General features: G+C 44.9%; 1 protein-coding gene across 1 annotated transcript; it reads left to right on the top strand.

The window, feature by feature from the left end:
- Positions 1–6462: 6462 nt before the first annotated feature.
- Positions 6463–18197, top strand: LOC120039487 (glutathione S-transferase LANCL1-like). Its single transcript, XM_038984898.1, has 10 exons — positions 6463–6541; positions 6941–7089; positions 7315–7432; positions 7710–7920; positions 8367–8520; positions 11483–11629; positions 14403–14585; positions 15163–15339; positions 16414–16486; positions 16776–18197. Exons 2-10 carry the CDS (start codon positions 7003–7005, stop codon positions 16850–16852), a joined length of 1227 nt encoding a protein of 408 aa, XP_038840826.1. The 5' UTR covers positions 6463–6541; positions 6941–7002; the 3' UTR covers positions 16853–18197.
- The last annotated feature ends 2805 nt before the right edge of the window (positions 18198–21002 follow it).

Below are 21002 nucleotides of genomic sequence, written 5' to 3'. Positions count from 1 at the left end.
CAGCTGCATTTTGGTCCGATCCTTGCTCCTCCTCAGATGAGGAGGAGAACAATCGTTACAGAATCACCCACCAACCTAGGACCAAGCAGCGGTGGAGAAAGCAGCAGCAGCGCACAAAGGAGGAATGGACATAGGAGGACGTTTTGGACGGCAAGGGTTGCTACACATGGGAGGAGATCCTGGCTGGAAAAGATCGCCTCCCATGGGAACAGCTGGAGGCAGTTAGGAGAGCAGAGGCAACCGGAGAGAGGAACCGGCGTTATGAAGGTACGCGGCGGTAAAGCGCACGGTGTCTCCTGTACGTGTGCATAGCCCGGTGCGGGTTATTCCACCTCCCCGCACTGGTAGGGCTAGATTGGGCATTAAGCCAGGTGTCATGAAGCCGGCTCAACGCGTCTGGTCTCCAGTGCGTCTCCTCGGGCCGGCATACATGGCACCAGCCTTACGCATGATGTCCCCGGTTCGCCAACACAGCCCAGTGCGGGTTATTCCACCTCCCCGCACTGGTCGGGCTACGGGGAGCATACAACCAGGTAAGGTTGGGCAGGCTCGGTGCTCAAGGGAGCCAGTACGCCTGCACGGTCCGGTATATCCGGCGCCACCTCCCCGCCCCAGCCCAGTACCACCAGTGCCAACACCACGCACCAGGCTTCCTGTGCGTCTCCAGAGCCCTGTTCCTCCTCCACGCACTAGCCCTATGGTGCGTGTCTCCAGCCCGGTACCACCAGTTCCGGCACCAAGCCTCCTGTGCGTCTCCAGAGTCCTGTGCGTCCTGTTGCTGCTCCCCGCACTAGCCTTAAGGTGCGTGTCCTTAGCCCGGTACCTCCAGTTCCGGCACCACGCAACAGGCCTACAGTGCGCCTCGGCCGGCCAGAGTCTGCCGTCTGCCCAGCGGAGCCTGAACTGCCCGTCTGCCCAACGCCGTCTGAGCTGTCCGTCTGTCAAGCGCCGCCTGCGCTGCCCGTCTGTACTGAGCCTTCAAAGCCGCCCGTCTGTCCTGAGCCTTCAAAGCCGCCCGTCTGTCCTGAGCCTTCAAAGCCGCCCGTCTGTCCTGAGCCTTCAGAGCCGTCCGCCAGACAAGAGCCGCTAGAGCCATCCGCCAGACAGGAGCCGCTACAGCCGTCCGCCAGACAGGAGCCGCTAGAGCCGTCCGCCAGACAGGAGCCGCTAGAGCCGTCCGCCAGACAAGAGCCGCTAGAGCCGTCCGCCAGACAGGAGCCGCCAGAGCCGTCCGCCAGCCATGAGCAGCCAGAGCCGTCCGCCAGCCATGAGCAGCCAGAGCCGTCCACCAGCCAGATCCGTCCGCCAGCCATGAGCAGCCAGAGCCGTCCGCCAGCCATGAGCAGCCAGAGCCGTCCGCCGGCCATGAGCAGCCAGAGCCGTCCGCCAGCCAGAGCCGTCCCCCAGCCATGAGCAGCCAGAGCCGTCCGCCAGCCATGAGCAGCCAGAGCCGTCCGCCAGCCATGTGCAGCCAGAGCCGTCCGCAAGCCATGAGCAGCCAGAACCGTCAGCCAGCCATGAGCAGCCAGAGCCGTCAGCCAGCCATGAGCAGCCAGAGCCGTCAGCCAGCCATGAGCAGCCAGAGCCGTCAGCAAGCCATGATCAGCCAGAGCCGTTAGACAGTCCGGAGCTGCCCCTCAGTCCGGAGCTGCCCCTCAGTCCGGAGCTGCCCCTCAGTCCGGAGCTGCCCCTCAGTCCGGAGCTGCCCCTCAGTCCGGTGCTGCCCCTCAGTCCGGTGCTGCCCCTCAGGCCGGTGCTGCCCCTCATTCCGGTGTTGCCCCTTAGTCCGGTACTGTCCAGGTGGGTTAATTTGGAGGGTGGCCATTGGGAGGAGGCTACGGAAGCGGGGATTGACTATGGTGGGGTGGGGAAAACGTCCAGAGCCAGAGCCGCCACCGTGGACAGATGCCCACCCAGACCCTCCCCTATAGGTTTAGTTTTGCGGCCGGAGTCCGCATCTTGGGGGGGGGGGGGGGGGGGGGGTACTGTCACGTTCCTGACCTTATTTTCTTTTGTTAAGCTTTGTTTAGTTGGTCAGGACGTGAGCTGGGTGGGCAGTCTATGTTATGTGTTTCTATGTTTAGGTTCATTGGTAATTAGCCTTATATGGTTCTCAATTAGGGACAGGTGTTTGACGTTTCCTCTGATTGAGAACCATATAAAGGTAGGCTGTTCACACCATTTGTTTGTGGGTGATTGTCTTCCGTGTCAGTGTTGTTACCACACGGGACTGTTTCGTTTGTTTAGTCTGTTCCTGTTCGTGCGTTCTTTGCGTTATATGTAAGTTCACATGTTCAGGTCTGTCTACGTCGTTTTGTTGTTTTGTAGTTATTCAAGTGTGCTTCGTGTTTCGTCTTGTTTAATAAATCAACATGTATTCATCACCAGCTGCATTTTGGTCCGATCCTTGCTCCTCCTCAGATGAGGAGGAGAACAATCGTTACAAGTGCATTAACTGTGATACAGGAATCCTATCAAAGCTTGATATGAACAAAGACTCCTATGGAAAATGCTGGTTTGTAATCTAGCAATTAACTTCCAGATGTATTTTAAGGTGCTAATCAGGGAAGACCTTCCGTGGACCTGTGTACATTCTTATAAAAAAGGGTTCCAAAAGGGTTCTTCAGCTGTCCCCACAGGAGAACCCTTTTTGGTTCCATCAGAACCCTTTTGGGTTAGAACCCTCTGTAGAAAGGGCTCAACATGGAACCTATAGGGTTCTATCTGGAAGCTAAAGTGTTCTACCTGGAACCAAAAATGGTTCTTCAAATGGTTCTCCTATGGGGCTAACTGAAGAACCCTTTTAGGTTCCAGATAGCACCTTTTGTTCTAAGAGTGTAGTGTACAGAAATAACCACCCATGTTCCACTTTTGTTTTTCACTATTGATGTTTATTGCTTTGAACTGAAGAAATTGAAAGGACAAATTTTACATACAGTATTTTATGGAAATGATAAATGAGCCCCTTTGAACACAAATTAAGGCTGATCTACACACCACAAGAGGGACAGAGTTTTACTGTGTGTGTGTTGCAAATGTATTTCTTGCACTTGATGCATGTGTACTGTTTCTTCCTGTCCTTCTTGGGTCCACACAGATCGCAGCACTTCTTCTTGTTGCTACCGGCTGCAATCTGGAATGTTGAAAATATTTAGTTCAGGAATTTTACTAACATCTCACTCACTCACATATATAATTACAGCAGGCCAAGGTAGGAGAGTCAGACACACACACATGCAACAACATCACTCACACTTAGTTCCGCTATTGGAGTTGTTGGTTCTGTGGGTCGGGCGGATGGGGCACCAGCGTCCTCCTCCTGAATCCTCCTCACGATTGCTGCAGAAGCTGGGGTCCTTGGGATATGTTGCTTCCTCTGAATTGGAGGTCTTACCAATGCCTTGCCCAGGTCCTCAAGAAAGAGCCGTCTTCTACGGAGCTTCCCTCTGTTCCAATCTAGGTTCAACCCCATCTAGATGATAAATGCATTGTATGCCGAGATGTCCAAAGTGGAACTAGCTTCTCTCTCTTTCCAAGGCCCTCTGAGCAGAGATTATTTTTGCCATACTGATTGAACGTGGTAAGGAGACACACATGCAAAGCTATTTATTTGTTGTGTCCCTCCCCCAATTTGCCCCTGGCTGGGGTAGAGTGTGGGAAAATACTGACTTTTTTACAATGTATCAACATAATGTATCAAAATAATGTATTGTAATAACATTGTGCAGGTTCCCGCAAGACATTGTGTAGTTTCAAACACTACAAAGGGTAAAGAGTGTGAGAAAAGCAGGAGACAGGCAGACAGGCAGGGAGACAGACAGGTTCGTGGTGCTATGTTGAAACAGCAGGCCCAGGGAGGAGGAAGACAGAGTGAAAGCCCACAGCAAACCTTTTGGTTTTATTTTTACTTGTTTTCACCTACACACACACTTTTCCACACTTTCATTACCCTCGGGTCCAGTGGACCAGAACACCACATATGTAATATAAATGTGTAGGGGGGTGCACAGTGTGCACTCAATGAAAATGCATTGTTTTACATGTTCTTCACAGAAAATGAGCCAAGGCCAATGAGTCTCAGGTTGAAAAAATAACTAATTGTATCATTTTTAAGTAAACATTGAAAATGGGTCCCACAGACCCAAATACCTCACAGGGGTTAAGTGGGTTGAAATCTTCCTTATCAGTGACACATGGTTGACCTTTGGAACATGTCAAAATGCTGAATTTTGTCACTTTAGCAAGCCTTTATTCATATTAAAAATCAGATTTAAATTCTCCATGTGATCTACAGTACCAGTCAAAAGTTTGGACACACCTTCTCATTCAAGGGTTTTTTCTTTATTTTTACTATTTTCTACATTGTAGAAAAGTAGTGAAGACATCAAAACTATGAAATAACACTTATGGAATCATGTAATAACCAAAAAGTGTTAAACAAATCAAAATATATTTTATATTTGAGATTCTTCAATGTAGCCACCCCCATTGCCTTGATGACAGCTTTGCACACTCTTGGCATTCTCTCAACCAGCTTCACCTGGAATTCTTTTCCAACAGTCTTGAAGGAGTTTCCAAATATGCTGAGCACTTGTTGGCTGCTTTTCCTTCACTCTGCGGTCCAACTCATCCCAAACCATTTCAAATGGGTTGAGGTCGGGTGATTGTGGAGGCCAGATCATCTGATGCAGCACTCCATCACTCTCCTTCTTGGTCAGATAGCCTTAACACAGCCTGGAGGTGTGTTGGGTCATTGTCCTGTTGAAAAACAAATGATAGTCCCACTAAGAGCAAACCAGATGGGATGGCGTATCGCTGCAGAATGCTGTGGTAGCCATACTGGTTAAGTGTGCCTTTAATTGTAAATAAATCACAGACAGTGTCACCAGCAAAGCACCATCACACCTCCTCCTCCATGCTTCACGGTGAGAACCGCACATGCGGAGATCATCTGTTCACCTACTCTGCGTCTCATAAAGACACAGCGATTAGAACCAAAAATCTCAAATTTGGACTCAACAGACCAAATGACAGATTTCCACTGGTCTAATGTTCATTGCTCGTGTTTCTTGGCCCAAAGCAAGTCTCTTCTTTTTATTGGTGTCCTTTAGTAGTGGTTTCTTTGCAGTATTTCGACCATGAAGGCCTCTTTCATGCAGTCTCCTCTGAACAGTTGATGTTGAGATGTGTCTGTTACTTGAACTCTGTGAAGCATTTATTTGGGCTGCAATTTCTGAGGCTGGTAACTCTAATGAACTCAACCTCTGCAGCAGAGGTAACTCTGAGTCTTCCTTTCCTGCGTCGGTCCTCATGAGAATCAGTTTCATCATAGCGCTTGATGTTTTTTGCGATTGCACTTGAAGAAACTTTCAAAGTTCTTGAAATTTTCAGGACTGACTGACCTTCATGTCTTAAAGTAATGATGGTCTGTAATTTCTCTTTGCTTATTTTAGCTGTTCTTGGCGTAATATGGACTTGGTCTTTTACCAAATAGGGCTATCTTCTGTATACCACCCCTACCTTTTCACAACACAACTGATTGGCTCAAAAACATTAAGAAGGAAGGAAATTCCACAAATTAACTTTTAACAAGGCACACTTGATAATTGAAAAGCATTCCAGGTGACTACCTCATGAAGCTGGTTGAGAGAATGCCAAGAGTGTGCAAAGCGGTCATTAAGGCATTTTTTTATTTGATTTCACCTTTATTTAACTAGACAAGTCAGTTAAGAACAAACTCTTATTTACAATGACGGCCTAGGAACAGTGGGTTAACTGCCTTGTTCAGGGGCAGAACGACAGATTTTTTACCTTGTCAGCTCAGGGGTTCAATCTAGCAACATTTTAGTTACTGGTCCTACGCTCTAACCACTAGACTACCTGTCACCCCGAAGGGTGGCTACTTTGAAGAATCTCAAATATAAAATATATTCTGATTTGTTTAAGACTTTTTTGGTTACTACATGATTCCATGTGTGTTATTTCATCGTTTTGATGTCTTCACTATTATTCTACAATGTAGAAAATAGTAAAAATAAAGAAAAACCCTTGAATGAGTAGGTTTGTCCAAACGTTTGACTGGTACTGTATATTATAGGGCACTTCATGTAATATAACAGGCCTTTAAATCGTAATATTGGTGCACAATTTCTACTTAAAATATCAAATGGACTCTTTTCGTTTGCTGTGTAAGGCTCATTTGCTGTGTAATACCTTAATTCAGAGACTGGGATGGGTTTTGATCATTCAAAACAGACATGTAAGCCTTCATAGCAAAACCTTATGTTTTGTTTAAAAGGCAATAATAGTTTTAAAATTGGATGCATATCCTTCCACCAGCTCAATCTATACTGCGTGCATAAAATCTATAGCATTGCTTTCGCCTTTTCACCATCATTAAGGCACACGAGAAAATACACCAAAAAAGGCCTGTAATGCGGACTCCTTCACACCAGGTGGCCACACTGAGGTTGTAAAGTCCATTCAACGTGTTTGTCAGTGAAGCGATCAAGAACATTATAAACATCAACCGTCTGCAGTGGTATGTCCTTTTTATCGACAGACTTTTAACATTCGGCCTTTTTTTTGTGTATTTAGCGCAAAGGCATGTGTTTCAAAATATTTGCTAATATTGTAGCTATAGCTAGCTGCACTATCACACATGCTAATTTCAATGGCGACTGAGCACATGATATTGAGCTAGCGTAGCATGCTAGCGCTAGTTAGCATAGCTAGCAAGTTTGGGGGCGTGTTGCACGAATCTCTTCCAAAGCAGTGTCTCTAACTATATATTTGATTTAGTTAGATAGCGAGATACATTGTATATTTTTGTTGAACCCTCTACCAAACAGTTGTTGGAATTAATGTAATTATTTCTGTAGCGAGAGCCAGACCGAGAGTGGTCTCAACATCGTGTGTCCCCATCCCACCTCTCTCGCAGATTCCTTCTCGTTTGACCAAAAAACTTGAGTTTTAGTGGGAGCGGAGGGGAGTTGGAAGAAAATGGACCAGAGAGCTTGGAAGAACCCATACGCAGACTATGATGGGAACCCTGCATCTGTGCAAGAACTATTTGATTCACAAGGAAAGGTATGAAGCTAACGTTAGCTAGCTGAAGTTAAAGCTAGCTAGGCCTGGTAAGCAAACGGTCATACCCTGGATGTACAATACATAGCCTACATGTCATGAGCCTTTTTATGTTAAATGCATCAGGTAACTGAAATATTCAACATTCAAACGACTTCAAAGCCAGGACTACTGATAAAGATCTAATACAATAAAATCGAATATGTTCTGTCATGGTGTTTTCTACAGCTCACAGCAGAGTTTGCAGGGCGGCTGAGCAATGCCATCAGTCAGCTGTTGATGCACATGGAGAATGGGCTCAAGTCTGCTGACCCTAGAGATTGCACTGGCTACACTGGCTGGGCAGGTGAGGAAGAAGAACCCATCATCTTGCTTTTTCTAGGTTTAGACTACATTGTGTCACCTCAAATCACATGTCTCCTAAACTCTGTCCCCTCCTCTCTGCCCTCTTCCCTGTCCCCCTCTTCGTCGTCTCCCATCCCCTCTCTGCCCTCTTCCCTGTCCCCCTCCTCCTCGTCTCCCATCCCCTCTCTGCCCTCTTCCCTGTCCCCTCTCCTCGTTTCCCCCCCATCTCCTCTGCCCTCTACCCTGACTCCTCTTCCTCTCCCCCATCCCCTCCCCAGGCATCGCCCTGCTTTACCTGCACCTCCACGGTGTGTTCGGCGAGCCTTCATTCCTGCAGAAGGCTCTGGACTACGTGGGCCACAGCCTGACGTGTCCGACGCGGCGACGTGATGTCACCTTCCTGTGCGGTGATGCTGGACCCCTGGCCGTGGCTGCAGTGGTCTACCACAGAGTACAGAGGGCACAGGAGTCAGACGAATGCCTCAGCAGGTCAGTACAGGACATGGGCCAGCCATAGACGTGTGTATGTGTGTGTATATATGTATGTGTGTGTATATATATATATGTGTGTGTGCGGTATATATATATATATAGACATGACGTGTTATATACGTCATTGGGGACGGCTCACAAGTCTGAGAATTAAGACACTGGTGCTCTGTGTGTCTAGATTTCATTCCACCTAATCGCTAATTTGATCAGTATCTGGATATCGTGCCAGTCACTACTAGCACTTGTGTAGATCTGAGAGGATTTGGTAGGTGTTACAATATGGCAACAGGTCCACCTGGTCTATTGGAAGGCAAGATCCTCAGGTCTCCAGAAGATCCTAGGGGATAAAGGCTAGGTGTTGATTTGGAATAAAGTCCAAACAGTTCATCAGTAAGATGCCATAAGAGATCTGAAGTAAACTGAGTGTTCCCCCTTCCCTCCAGGCTGCTGCAGCTCCATCAGTCGGTGGTAATGGGCTCCGGGGCCAGCGGTCTCCCTGATGAGCTGCTCTACGGCAGGATGGGTTACCTCTACGCCCTGACCTTCATCAACCAGCAGTTTGGCCACGACAAGATCCCCATCCAGTACATCCAACAGGTCAGTCGTAGGCTCACGGTTAAGCTTCATCACATACACATTGGATATGTATTCAATGTGTTTGACAAGCACTGTTACATTGACTGTGTTCAGTAGAAACAGAGTTGGTTGAGTGAGCTACAAGCATTGTCATCAGAAAGGTGAACGATCTTCTAAGTAGGACCATTTGATAATGAAATGAAATTGTTACCCTTTTAACACTACTGAAAGGAGCTTAGTTGAGCCAAGTATTGTGCTGGCCTGATAATGCATCCATTGGTGGAGCTGTGCTCTAAAGGACAAAGCCAGGGAGTCCCCCCTTTTGTAGGTACATGTTAAAAACATTTTTTTTTGAACTATCGCCATCTCAACATACTGTTTAGAGTTAGAATACACAAGGTGCAATTTAGAAATGTGGTTGTGCATCAGCAGCTTTTCTCTTGTGTCAGTCATTAGCTAGGTTTCCATCAAATTGGCGGCCGATTTTCATGCATAAAGAAAATATGCAGGTTTTCCCACTATTGGTGTTTCCACCAAGCAGACTTGATGTGGATACAAATCAGTGGGTGATGACGTAGTGCACACAATCCTTAACTTTTCATGTCCCGAATAAAAATCTGAAGTTCAATGTGTTTCCATCACATTTTCAACTCTACCGATAGTTGAGTCACAAACTGTTGCGTCTTGGCCCATGCGCTCTAGCCAACAGCTGGCAGATAGAGTGCGGGTAGACTACACGATGAGCTGAACATGAATAAGAGCGCAAGTATTTTTATTTGTCAAACGGAAGTCGCGTATCGATCAGGTAACCAGAATAAGACTCTATGTTTATTGGAAAGGAGCACAACCCTGTGAAGTTCATCATAACTGATTTCATCTGTAGCCTAATCAACTGCATGGTTTCCCCAGTCCTCGTGGGAGGATCATTGTGGTACTCCAAGTTTACTTCCATATGATGGTTTTTATATCTATTTGCTCATAAGAGCGTTTTCACCCCCATTTCTCCCATAATACATTTTACCGACTCAAAAAGATCCCACCATGTCGAACGAACAAATTATTTGTGTGCGTTTATAAAGTTGTAATAAAACTTTGTATTTCTATCAAATACACATGTATACTGTATGAGTAGGTAGGACTACTCACATCAAAACTGTGGATGGAAACGTGGTGACAGTCACTCAATTGGCCCATGTCGGCTAACATTTTTTAGCGTAATAAGTTCATCTAGCCAGCTATCTAAACTTGTAGTAGTCATTGTCGAATTCCGGACCACATTTGATTTTGTTAGTCACTCTCACTCAGATATTTTATTAACATGGCATAAGACCGGGGCAAAATGTGGATAAATGCAGAACATTGGATGTAAAACTGCACATTTTTCCCTCCGTCCCCAAGGCAAATTAAGTAGAATTGCGTGAAATTAGTAAATAAATTGCATTGCTCAATCTACTCTCCGTCCCCATGGCAAAATGTGTCGAATTGGAGGCTGAACCATATCTCACGTTTTTTTTTTTCAAACTTATGGGCAATTCATGATATATCAATTTTTTTCCGATATGTTTTCTCTAAATAAGAGTTGTTGTACAATTAAAGGTAAAATACACTGCATTTCAAACAGTCAGAAATAATGTAATGAATTCAGGGTTTGTGAAGTTATACCGAGGCTAAATATAAGCCTTCCACGACCATAAGACCCACTAATTGTTTTATCAAAATTGTTTAACCAGCTTTTTTTTCTTGTTGCAGTTATCACTGATCTGTTTTTCAAGTCTGTGAAAATGTAATTTTTTTGTCACAACTGTGACTAGAACCATGTGCATAATGCTCCTTCACTAATAATGACTAACTTCTTGTAGCAGGCATTAGGCTATAGAGAATTAACACAGGTCTCATCGGCCATCTCTCAAGCCCACGTGCTGGTGATTAGCCAGCTAATCTTTATATTTCAAGTTTGGCCAACATGGATCTATTTGTTGGCTAACAAGGTTGAACAGTTGAATTGTTATGAACACACCCTTCTGTCCGTCTTCAACATGGATCTATGTGTTGGCTAACAAGGTTGAACAGTGGAATTGTTATGAACACACCCTTCTGTCCGTCTTCAGCATGGATCTATGTGTTGGCTAACAAGGTTGAACAGTTGAATTGTTATGAACACACCCTTCTGTCCGTCTTCAACATGGATCTATCTGTTGGCTAACAAGGTTGAACAGTTGAATTGTTATGAACACACCCTTCTGTCCGTCTTCAACATGGATCTATCTGTTGGCTAACAAGGTTGAACAGTTGAATTGTTATGAACACACCCTTCTGTCTGTCTCCAACTGTTTGAAAAGCATGTTAGCCTGTCCACTTGGTTCAGGTGTTGAAATCAAGTGACCTACCATATTTCTCAGAATGAGAATGTGTTGCCAATTCATTATTTAACTGTTTTATGCTTATTGCACGTTTATGAAACACAGACTAGACATTGAGTATACTAGTCTTTGGTTAAAATGGAGGGAGGAGTAAAATGTATTGCTCGGGAGGGTTCGCGTAACAATATTTTGCATACGGCTCCCAAACGGCTAAGGGTCTGACTGCATGTGTGGGTGTGGATGTGGGTGAGCTGACCCGTGAGCCACTGCAGCCCGTCGTTATGAGTTCAGATGCCCATCCCCGGATAAAACCATTATATAATATCAGCGCCAGTAAGGTTCAGGTCGGCACAATACTGTGAAAAGCGTGAATTTTCTTTTTTCCCGTTGATATATGTTGTGTACGTTCAGTCATCCACCCTACAGATTTTCAGAAGTAATACAACCGTTCTATTGGGGGGGTTCTGACTGAGTTGTGATGTGTTTTGACCCTGGTCTTTCTCCCTCTGATCTGAGGCTGTGTTGATATCAGGGATGTGTGTTTTGACCCTGGTCTTTCTCTCTCTGATCTGAGGCTGTGTTGATATCAGGGATGTGTGTTTTGACCCTGGTCTCTCCCACAGATCTGTGAGGCTGTGTTGATATCGGGGGAGGGCCAGTCCCAGAGGTTCCGTTGTCAGGACCAGAGCCCTCTGATGTACGAGTGGTACCAAGAACAGTATGTAGGCCCCGCCCACGGCCTGGCAGGCATCTACTACTTCCTCATGCAGGTAATATAGCTAGAGCTGATTGGTTCAAACGTCCCTTTATTATCATGCAGGTAATAAAGCTAGAGCTGATTGGTTCGAACTTCCCTTTATTCCCATGCAGGTAAAGCTGACAGGTTGAAAATTCCCATTTATGCAGGATTCTGAATCTAAAGAAAACGCCTTCATACAGTGGCAAGAAAAGTATGTGAACCCTTTGGAAATACCTGGATTTCTGCATAAATTGGTCAATAAAAAAAAAAATCTGATCTTCATCTGGGTCACAACAATAGACAGTCTGCTTAAACTAATAACACACAATTATAGGTTTTCATGTCTTTATTGAACACACCGCATAAACATTCACAGTGCAGGGTGGGAAAAGTATGTGAACCCTTGGATTTAATAACTGGTTGACCCTCCTTTGGCAGCAATAACCTCAACCAAACATTTTCTGTAGTTGCAGATCAGACCTGCATAACAGTCAGGAGGAATTTTGGACCATTCCTCTTTACAAAACTGTTTCAGTTCAGCAATATTCTTGGGATGTCTGGTGTGAAGCGCTCTCTTGAGGTCATGCCACAGCATCTCAATCGGGTTGAGGTCAGGAGTCTGACTGGGACACTCCAGAAGGTGTATTTTCTTCTGTTGAAGCCATTCTGTTGTTTATTTACTTCTGTGTTTTGGGTCGTTGTCCTGTTGCATCACCCAACTTCTGTTGAACTTTAATTTCGGCGGACAGATAACCGTACATTATCCTGCAAAATGTCTTGATAAACTTGAATTGTTTTTTCCGTCAATGATAGCAAGCTGTTCAGGCCCTGAGGCAGCAAAGCAGGCCCAAACCATGATGCTCCCTCCACCATACTTTACAGTTGGGATGAGGTTTTGATGTTGGTGTGCTGTGCTTTTTTTTCTCCACACATAGTGTTGTGTGTTCCGTCCAAACAACTCAACTGTAGTTTCATCTGTCCACAGAATATTTTTCCAGTAGCGCTGTGGAACATCCAGGTGCACTTTTGCAAACTTCAGACGTGCAGCAATGTTTTTTTTGACAGCAGTGGCTTCTTCCGTGGAATCCTCCCATAAACAAGAATGGTGTTCAATGTTTTACATATCGTCGACTCGTCAACAGAGATGTAACAGACACCGGTTAGTCAGGCTGATTAGGCAGTATGTACATGTAGATATGGTTAAAGTTACTGTGCATATATGATGAACAGAGAGTAGCAGTAGTGTAAAAGAGGGGTTGGTGGGTGGCGGGACACAATGCAGATAGCCCGGGTAGCCAATGTGCGGGAGCACTGGTTGGTCGGCCCAATTGAGGTAGTATGTACATGGATGTATAGTTAAAGTGACTATTCAGATATGATAAACAGAGAGTAGCAGCAGCGTAAAAGGGGGGGGGCACAATGCAAATAGTCCGGGTAGCCATTTGGTTACCTGTTCAGGAGTCTTATGGCTTGGGGGTAAAAACTGTTGAGAAGCATTTTTGTCCTAGACTTGGCACTCTGGTACTGCTTGCCATGCAGTAGCAGAGAGAACAGTCTATGACTGGGGTGGCTGGGGTCTTTGACAATTTTTAGGGCCTTCCTCTGACACCACCTGGTGTAGAGGTCCTGGATGGCAGGCAGCTTAGCCCCAGTGATGTACTGGGTCGTACGCACTACCCTCTGTAGTTCCTTGCGGTCGGAGGCCGAGCAATTGCCGTACCAGGCAGTGATGCAACCAGTCAGGATGCTCTTGATGTTGCAGCTGTAGAACCTTTTTGAGGATCTCGGGACCCATGCCAAATCTTCTTAGTTTCCTGAGGGGGAATAGGCTTTGTCGTGCCCTCTCCACAACTGTCTTGGTTTGTTTGGACCATTCTAGTTTGTTGTTGATGTGGACACCAAGGAACTTGGGGCTCTCAACCTGAGAGATTTCTGTAAGTCTTTAGCTGACACTCTAGGATTCTTCTTAACCTCATTGAGCATTCTGCACTGTGCTCTTGCAGTCATCTTTGCAGAACGGCCACTCCTAGGGAGAGTAGCAACAGTGCTGAAATTTCTCCATTTATAGACAATTTGTCTAACCGTGAACTGATGAACATCAAGGCTTTTATGCAAGTCAACAATTCTTAATCTTAGGTCTTCTGGGATCTATTTTGTTCAAGGCGTGGTTCACATCAGGCTATGCTTCTTGTGAAATGCAAACTAAAATGTTGTGAGTATTTTAATAGTACAGGGCAGCTCTAACCAACATCTCCAATCTCATCTGACTGATTGTACTCCAGCTTAGTTGACTCCTGACTCCAATGAGCTTTTGGAGAAGTCATTAGCCTAGGGGGTTCACATACTTTTTCCAACCTACACTGTAAATGTTTAAATTATGTATTCAATATAGACAAGAAAAATACAATCATTTGTGTGTTATTAGTTTAAGCAGACTGTTTGTCTATTGTTGTGACTTAGATTAAGGTTTATGCAGAAATCCAGGTAATTCCAAAGAGTTCACATACTTTTTCTTGCCACTGTATTTTAAGTCCTATTCCACCAAGTAGTTGACTAGTTGAATCATACGCTGATGCTGGAATAGAGTATGTGAAATTACTGGGAGACTGAAGACCAGGTTTGGAAACAGTGTATTATGGGACCTTAAACATAGACGAATCAGCAACCAGGGTTGGGATCAATTCGGGGAGTAAACTTGCTTTTTCTCATTGAAAAACCACCAAATGGAAATGACCCCAACATTTTCATCAACCTACTATGAAGTGTGAGCCATGAAAATGTCTTACCTGTTCTGTGCCCTGCAGCCAGGCTATGTGGCGGGGGATGAGAGGGTCCATAGACTGGTGAGGCCTAGCGTGGACCACGTCTGTCGACTCCGCTTTCCCACTGGGAACTACCCGCCCTGCATAGGGGACAACAGGGACCTGCTGGTGCACTGGTGTCATGGAGCCCCAGGCATTATCTACATGCTGCTGCAGGCCTACAAGGTACTGGAAACCTGGGCCCTGTTCAGTAGAGGGTAAACATTTTAGTGAAACTGGGAGGTGCTCTTTTCTATCTGAACTCATCCAATAAAAATGCAGGTGTTTGCTTTTTTCCCGTTACAAAATGTTTTGATACGGTGTGCCTCTACTCAACACACCCCAATACTATGTTATGAATAGAATATGTGATGGATAATTACTATGGTACATGCAATCTCAGATGTAATTGGCAGAATAACATCGAGGCCGGGGGTCTCTTGGAAAGTAATGGTGGCATCTGGTGGTGAAGTTGTTTATTTGCTGTATTAGCAACCAGCCAAAAAGTATAGCTACAATACACTAGATGTCCCTGAAAACATGATCACTTTGCTTTTATTCTGATGTGTTTCATGTGTCACACATTTAACATAGAGGGCATTAGTTGTCTGCCAATCAATCCTTTTGGGTTAGAAATAGACTATTGAGTTTTTACAGTACTGTCTCAACGTCTCCTAAAGAAAGACATTTTACTTTCCTGTTTGAAACATTTAAAAACATTTTGCCCTACTGAACATGCCCTTGCCCTGTTTCCCCCCTGCAGGTGTTTGGAGTGGGCCAGTACCTGGAAGAGGCTCTACAGTGTGGGGAGGTGGTGTGGCACAGGGGCCTGCTGAAGAAGGGCTACGGCCTGTGTCACGGCGCCGCGGGTAACGCCTACGCCTTCCTGGCCCTCTACAAGCTCACCCATGACCCCAAGCACCTCTACAGGGCCTGTATGGTGAGAGGCAGCCTGAACTTACTGATCTGACAGGGACATCTCCTGACCCAATGTCCTCACCTGTTACCACAAGAAAGCTCTCGTCAATTGATGAGGATGTGGAGTTTCCCCTCGTCCGGTCACTTTTTTTTTTTTATCAGGGAAAAACTCCTGGCTCAACTGTAGGTCCTCACCCTCTATCACCCTCTGTGATGGTTTGATGTTTCAACAAATAGACATTTGACAGGGTCTCTACAAGGTTTATCACCCACTAGCAGCTTGTCTAGGTAGCTGTTACAAAAAACTTCTCAGAATCCAGAGTTTCCATATAAGATTGAAGGTCACTTTAGCAATACTTTGAACTACACTCAATCATCCTGCTCACAGCGACCCAAACTTAAATAAAACATTATTCAGAGAACCTGAGACGTTTGAGAAGTGAACCGTTGTATGTTTATTGACAACCGCTAAGTGGCTGTCAACGGGTTGCTATTGACAGCGGGTTGCTATTGACAGCCGCTAGCTATTGACAGCGTGTTGCTATTGACAGCCGCTAGCTATTGACAGCGTGTTGCTATTGACAGCGTGTTGCTATTGACAGCGTGTTGCTATTGACAGCCGCTAGCTATTGACAGCGTGTTGCTATTGACAGCGTGTTGCTATTGACAGCCGCTAGCTATTGACAGCGTGTTGCTATTGACAGCTGCTAGCTATTGACAGCGTGTTGCTATTGACAGCCGCTAGGTGGCTGTCAGCGTGCCTTTGCATCAACAGACAGTGAGGGTGGAGAGGAGTCCCATGTGTAGTTTAAGCTCTTCCACTTAACCCAATGTACTGTATTGGAACGGACTAGAAGGGCTTTGTGGTCACATAGGTGGGCCATTTAATCCTAGTGGCATCTCAAGTGGCACTGTAAGGCACACAGTAAGAATGGGCTGCTAAAGATTAATTTCTCTTAGGACAGTATTTCTCTTAGGACAGTATTTCTCTTAGGACAGTATTTCTCTTAGGACAGTATTTGTCAATCGTCTGATACTCCTGAAGTTTGACTGTTGTATTGTAAAAAGCTTGACTGGGGTCTTTTGTTTTCTGTAGTTTGCAGACTGGTGCATGAACTATGGCAAACATGGCTGCAGGACACCGGACACTCCTTTCTCATTATTTGAAGGTAATGTGAAGCCATCTAACACACAATATCAAGCGTTTGAATTTGAATGTTTAGCCTAGATCACAGATTTGCTCAATAATTTGACAAATTTCTACTAGTCAATGAATAGTGGAAAGCTTGAGAACATGGTTGTGTTCGTTAGGCATCAAATGGTAGAAAACTGACAAACGGGGAGGGACTACCTGAACACTTGTTTTCATTTTCCTTTGCAAATGTTTTGCTAAGGTGTACAAATACGACCCAATAACTGTTTTAGACGTGAAATCAACGTGTCACTTCCTGTCCACAGGCATGGCTGGAACCATCTACTTCCTGGCGGACCTCCTCCAGCCCCTGAAATCAAAGTTCCCAGCATTTGAGGTGTAAAAGGTATCCCTGCTTACCCCTGGTCTCCTGCCTGCTGCTCTGGAAACTATCATACACATCCAAGCACCTAATCTCTCTCCATCTCTCTCACACACACACACCGAGACATTTAAAGAAACACACACAGGCATATACACCGCAGAGTCACCTCTGCAGGGGATAATCAAGATGACTTTTTCCATCACAACAAAATCTTCCCACAGTCTCTCCTTATTGGCTGAACGAACAGTAATTGTGTGTTGTAGGGAGGGGGACCAGGGACAATCAGTGCAAGGGTGACATTTTGCACGAGCAAATGGCATTGAGCAGTGAGCAAAAGAACCATAAGATTTCAAATAGATGTGAAGGCAAATTATCTAATGTGAATTCCAAAAACTTCAACTCTCAATTGCATCGCATACATCGCATGCATTGCTCAGTTGACTAAACCCTGGCTAAATTCTTGCCTTCTTATAACACTACTTGTTGAAAAGTTCAAATTAAATCATGCTTTATAATGAGTTTTTTATCATGCAGATTGAGTTTTATGGTATTCTTTGCACAGAGCTGCACCTTTTTTTTTGCGTGAGGAAAATGTCGCCCCTAGTCTAATATGTGCATGGTGCATGGGGGTTTCAAGTGTTATGCACTGAAACTTGCTCACTATTTTGTGTCTAGACATGGGGCATAAGCAGAGAGAACCACCTCGAGTGGATTGTCCATTTATGGACATCAATTCGATATTTACTTTTCATTCATTTTATGACTCATTGAGACTTCAGTTTATCTGAGATGAAATTGACTACGATTTTTTTGCTCTGGCTGTAGTCTGGTCAAAAGGTAGTCCTCTCAACTCGGGACCATAATTACCCCCTTGGTGACGGGGGTTGGAGCCCTGTCTCCACCTCTCCTGTCGATATCCCTTTTATCTGTCTCTACTGTCCAGCTGTACTGTCTATGAATCAATAAAAATACCAAGGGGATCTGAGTACCGACCAATCTCCTATTAAAAAAATAAATAATCTTTGCTCCAACATTCATGTTTGTTAATTGTTAATTTTAGATTTCACCTTTTTTTTTAATAACCGGAATAGAAATTCCATGGTGTAGAGGATTTTTCATCTTTGCAGATTGTGGCTGCAATAGAAACTTTGTAGTAAAATGATTATACTGTGTGACAAAGTACTACAGTAAAACTGTAATGACCATGTGACGCATCATAAGTTGTGTGTGTGTGTGATGTACGCTTGTACTGCTCATCTACGGTTTCTTCACATTTCCATTGGCTAAATAATAAAACAAGGTATTTTTTACATCTCACCTGTCTGTTACCTTTGCTATTAAACTATTATTCATCGTTCTAGTGTTCTGAATCTGACTGGCTCCTTGTCTCGACCTGATGTTATAATAACAGAGCAAAGCCACTAAGGGGCAGCGGAGAGTTTGTCCATTTGGAATGGGAGCGTTCACATTGAGTGGCAAGAATCGGTGAGTCCATCCGTCTGTCCATCTACTAAAGCCTCCATTTTACTGTCCCCTTTCCAAACACTGTTAAGTGTTAATAGATTCTTTCTGACTTGACCACTCCAACTGTCTCTATATTTGACTTCTTTCACAAAGGCACCAAAAATGTTAAACCACAGGTCTCCTGTGTGCAACGAGACTGTTTACCTACTGTGCTTAGGGCGCCAACACAAGGTTCCCTGAACCTCCATCACAAGTGAGCAAGGTTCCCTGAACCTCCATCACAAGTGAGCAATTGCGCTGTAACCTGCTGTATTGACCAATTTACTTACGCGGTTATACATGCGTAATTAGCACAACATCCTTATTGGCTGGTCCTGTCAACTGCACCCGGGTCAGCTGTAAAGGGGTGTTACAGTATGAGCCTCTAACAGGACACTAATTGGGCTGTAACCGTGGAGCTGGATGACTACTGAAGTCCATCTACCCTGTCCCTAAGGAACTCCACTCCTAACACTCTCTGTGCCAGATCAGGCTCCGGTAACCCTGAAGGAGAGGGGGCACAATACGTCAGCTCTTTTTTTTGAGCCTGCTCCTTGCCCCTCTTTTACGATGTTTGGCTGACATGGGCTCAAACCTGGGTTTAAATAGTATTTGACTGTTTGCTTTAGCCTGTGGGTGGGTTTGATGGTTGGGCTTGACTTTTTGGGACTGTTCTATTGGTGCCCTTGAGCCAGGCAAGCTGTCAACCACAGCTTAATGTGTGAATTGATTTTGAATAGTATTTGAACCCAAGACAACTTGGCTCAGGGTAGGAGGGGGTTAGAAGGGGGAATGTCCCAGTGACCCCCCCCCCCCCCCACTTGAGGAGCTGCTCCCTGTCCCCCTCTGAGATCGGGACAGGGGGAGGAGGAGGTAAGAAACTGAACACCGCAGGAGCGAGGGTAAAAATAGTGCTCATGTGTCCCAGGGCGCGGCCTCTCCAAGGCCCCAGACGTGTCCTACACCACATTACATACAGCAGGAGGGGGAAGGAAAACACTGGCGGTGGGATGGGGATGGAACTACAAGGTTGGACTAATTCAAACCTGGGTTCAAATCCTACTTGAAATATATTGAGCGTTTGCTTTAGCCTGCCTAGAATGCCAGGTGGGCAGGGCTTGCAGTTTTGGGACTAATCTGTTGGGCCATTAAGCTACAGGCAAGCTCAATCAAGCACAGGTGACGTGTTTGAATTGATTTTGAATAGTATTTGAACCCAGGTCTTGTTTAATTTAGAATTGACTTAGCGGTGCTTGGTGGCTGGGTATTAACAGGGGATGTTACTACTGATTGCTGTGTTCTTGACCTTGTTGGGGGTCCAGGACAGTGACAGTCACACTGTGGATTCTATAGTCTGACCTACTGACCACTGTGACATAAGGGGCAGATTCCACACAGGCACAACATTTCCAACATTGTTTCTGACAAAAACAACTTGAGACAAAAGTACAGCCGATTGGGCAATAACAAGTGGCCACTGGTTCAATGCAAACTCTGTTTAAGTGCAACACAGTCCCAATTGAAATACTTTATCATTTTTAAATTGCTTTGGATATCTGGATTCGGTGCAAATCCACCTATTCGTGTCCATCCAAGCCGTTGCATACGTCATAGGTCAGTACTCAGCTGTAGGCTATAGCCTTTTCCATGGCATTCATGAATTCTAAAACAAAACATTACTACGTGGTTGTGAATCATTACTCATTCTTTATGCTGTTGATTTTCCATGTCTTTTATACACCACACACACACACACGGTATAGCTATAATCTGTGTCATCACCAACTGGACTCTTACAACCTGTATCTCAATCACAGGGATTATTATATTTCTTTGAATAGTTGCCAGGCTTCGATGTTTTAAAATGTTATCAACGTTCACGTACACCATTTCAATAACGTATCATACAACATGCATCCTATATCATAGACGTGTTGATATGTAGCCTGTCCACTTCTGACAGCCCAGACATTTATTTGTCCTGTGTTTTATGGTGTTAGGCCTGTTAACACAGTACAGTGGCAAATGATTCTCTCAGTCTTGGACCATAGGTAGGATAACAAACTTATTAAAGAATAATTGTTTCTTATAGTAGGCCCACATTGTTTGGTTATTTTAGTCCAAATGTGCGTTCCTATTGCGCAACAATGTGTGCTACCCCCCCACACTCCGCAATCCCCTGGTGTCTGGTTTCGATTGAACAGGGTGAAGGAGCTTGGGGGGGTGGTTGTTCTATTCGCTTGTGTAGTGATTGTCAGGTGACATGCCAGCTCATCTTATTTTACGAAAGAGTGCGTCTCGTATTGAGAGAACAATTGAACCAGTAAGACAGAAGAATAAAATGTCTTTCTGCTCGTTATTGGTCATTTCATATTACAGTGGCCCACACAAAACAATATAGCCTAATGTCCACCTCTGCTACTCTTCATCATGTATTGGTAAAACATACAACACACAAACTGGATAATGAAAACAAGAACAAGCCTTTACTTTCCTCTTCCAATAAAAATGCCATCTCGTTTGTTAGATATGTGGAGGATCAGTAGTGACGTGTAAGCCCCCCCGATAGCTTTTTGTTTTGTATTATTTCACCTCTGTATTTCTTTATAATTTCACTTCAATTCGCAAGAGGCTGAATGTATCTCACCGGAGAAAGCAGCTTTGA

Source organism: Salvelinus namaycush, unplaced genomic scaffold, assembly GCF_016432855.1.
Source record: "Salvelinus namaycush isolate Seneca unplaced genomic scaffold, SaNama_1.0 Scaffold275, whole genome shotgun sequence".
NCBI lineage: Eukaryota > Metazoa > Chordata > Actinopteri > Salmoniformes > Salmonidae > Salvelinus > Salvelinus namaycush.
Note: the sequence above shows the minus strand (reverse complement) of the source record. Positions and strands in the feature narration are given on the sequence as shown.

Coding starts and splice junctions, on each gene's coding strand:
- LOC120039487 (XM_038984898.1), top strand. CDS start 7,003: ATGGACCAGAGAGCTTGGAAGAACCCATACGCAGACTATGATGGGAAC. Junction 11,630..14,402: donor TCTACTACTTCCTCATGCAG/GTAATATAGCTA, acceptor TGTGCCCTGCAG/CCAGGCTATGTGGCGGGGGA. Junction 15,340..16,413: donor ACCTCTACAGGGCCTGTATG/GTGAGAGGCAGC, acceptor TGTTTTCTGTAG/TTTGCAGACTGGTGCATGAA.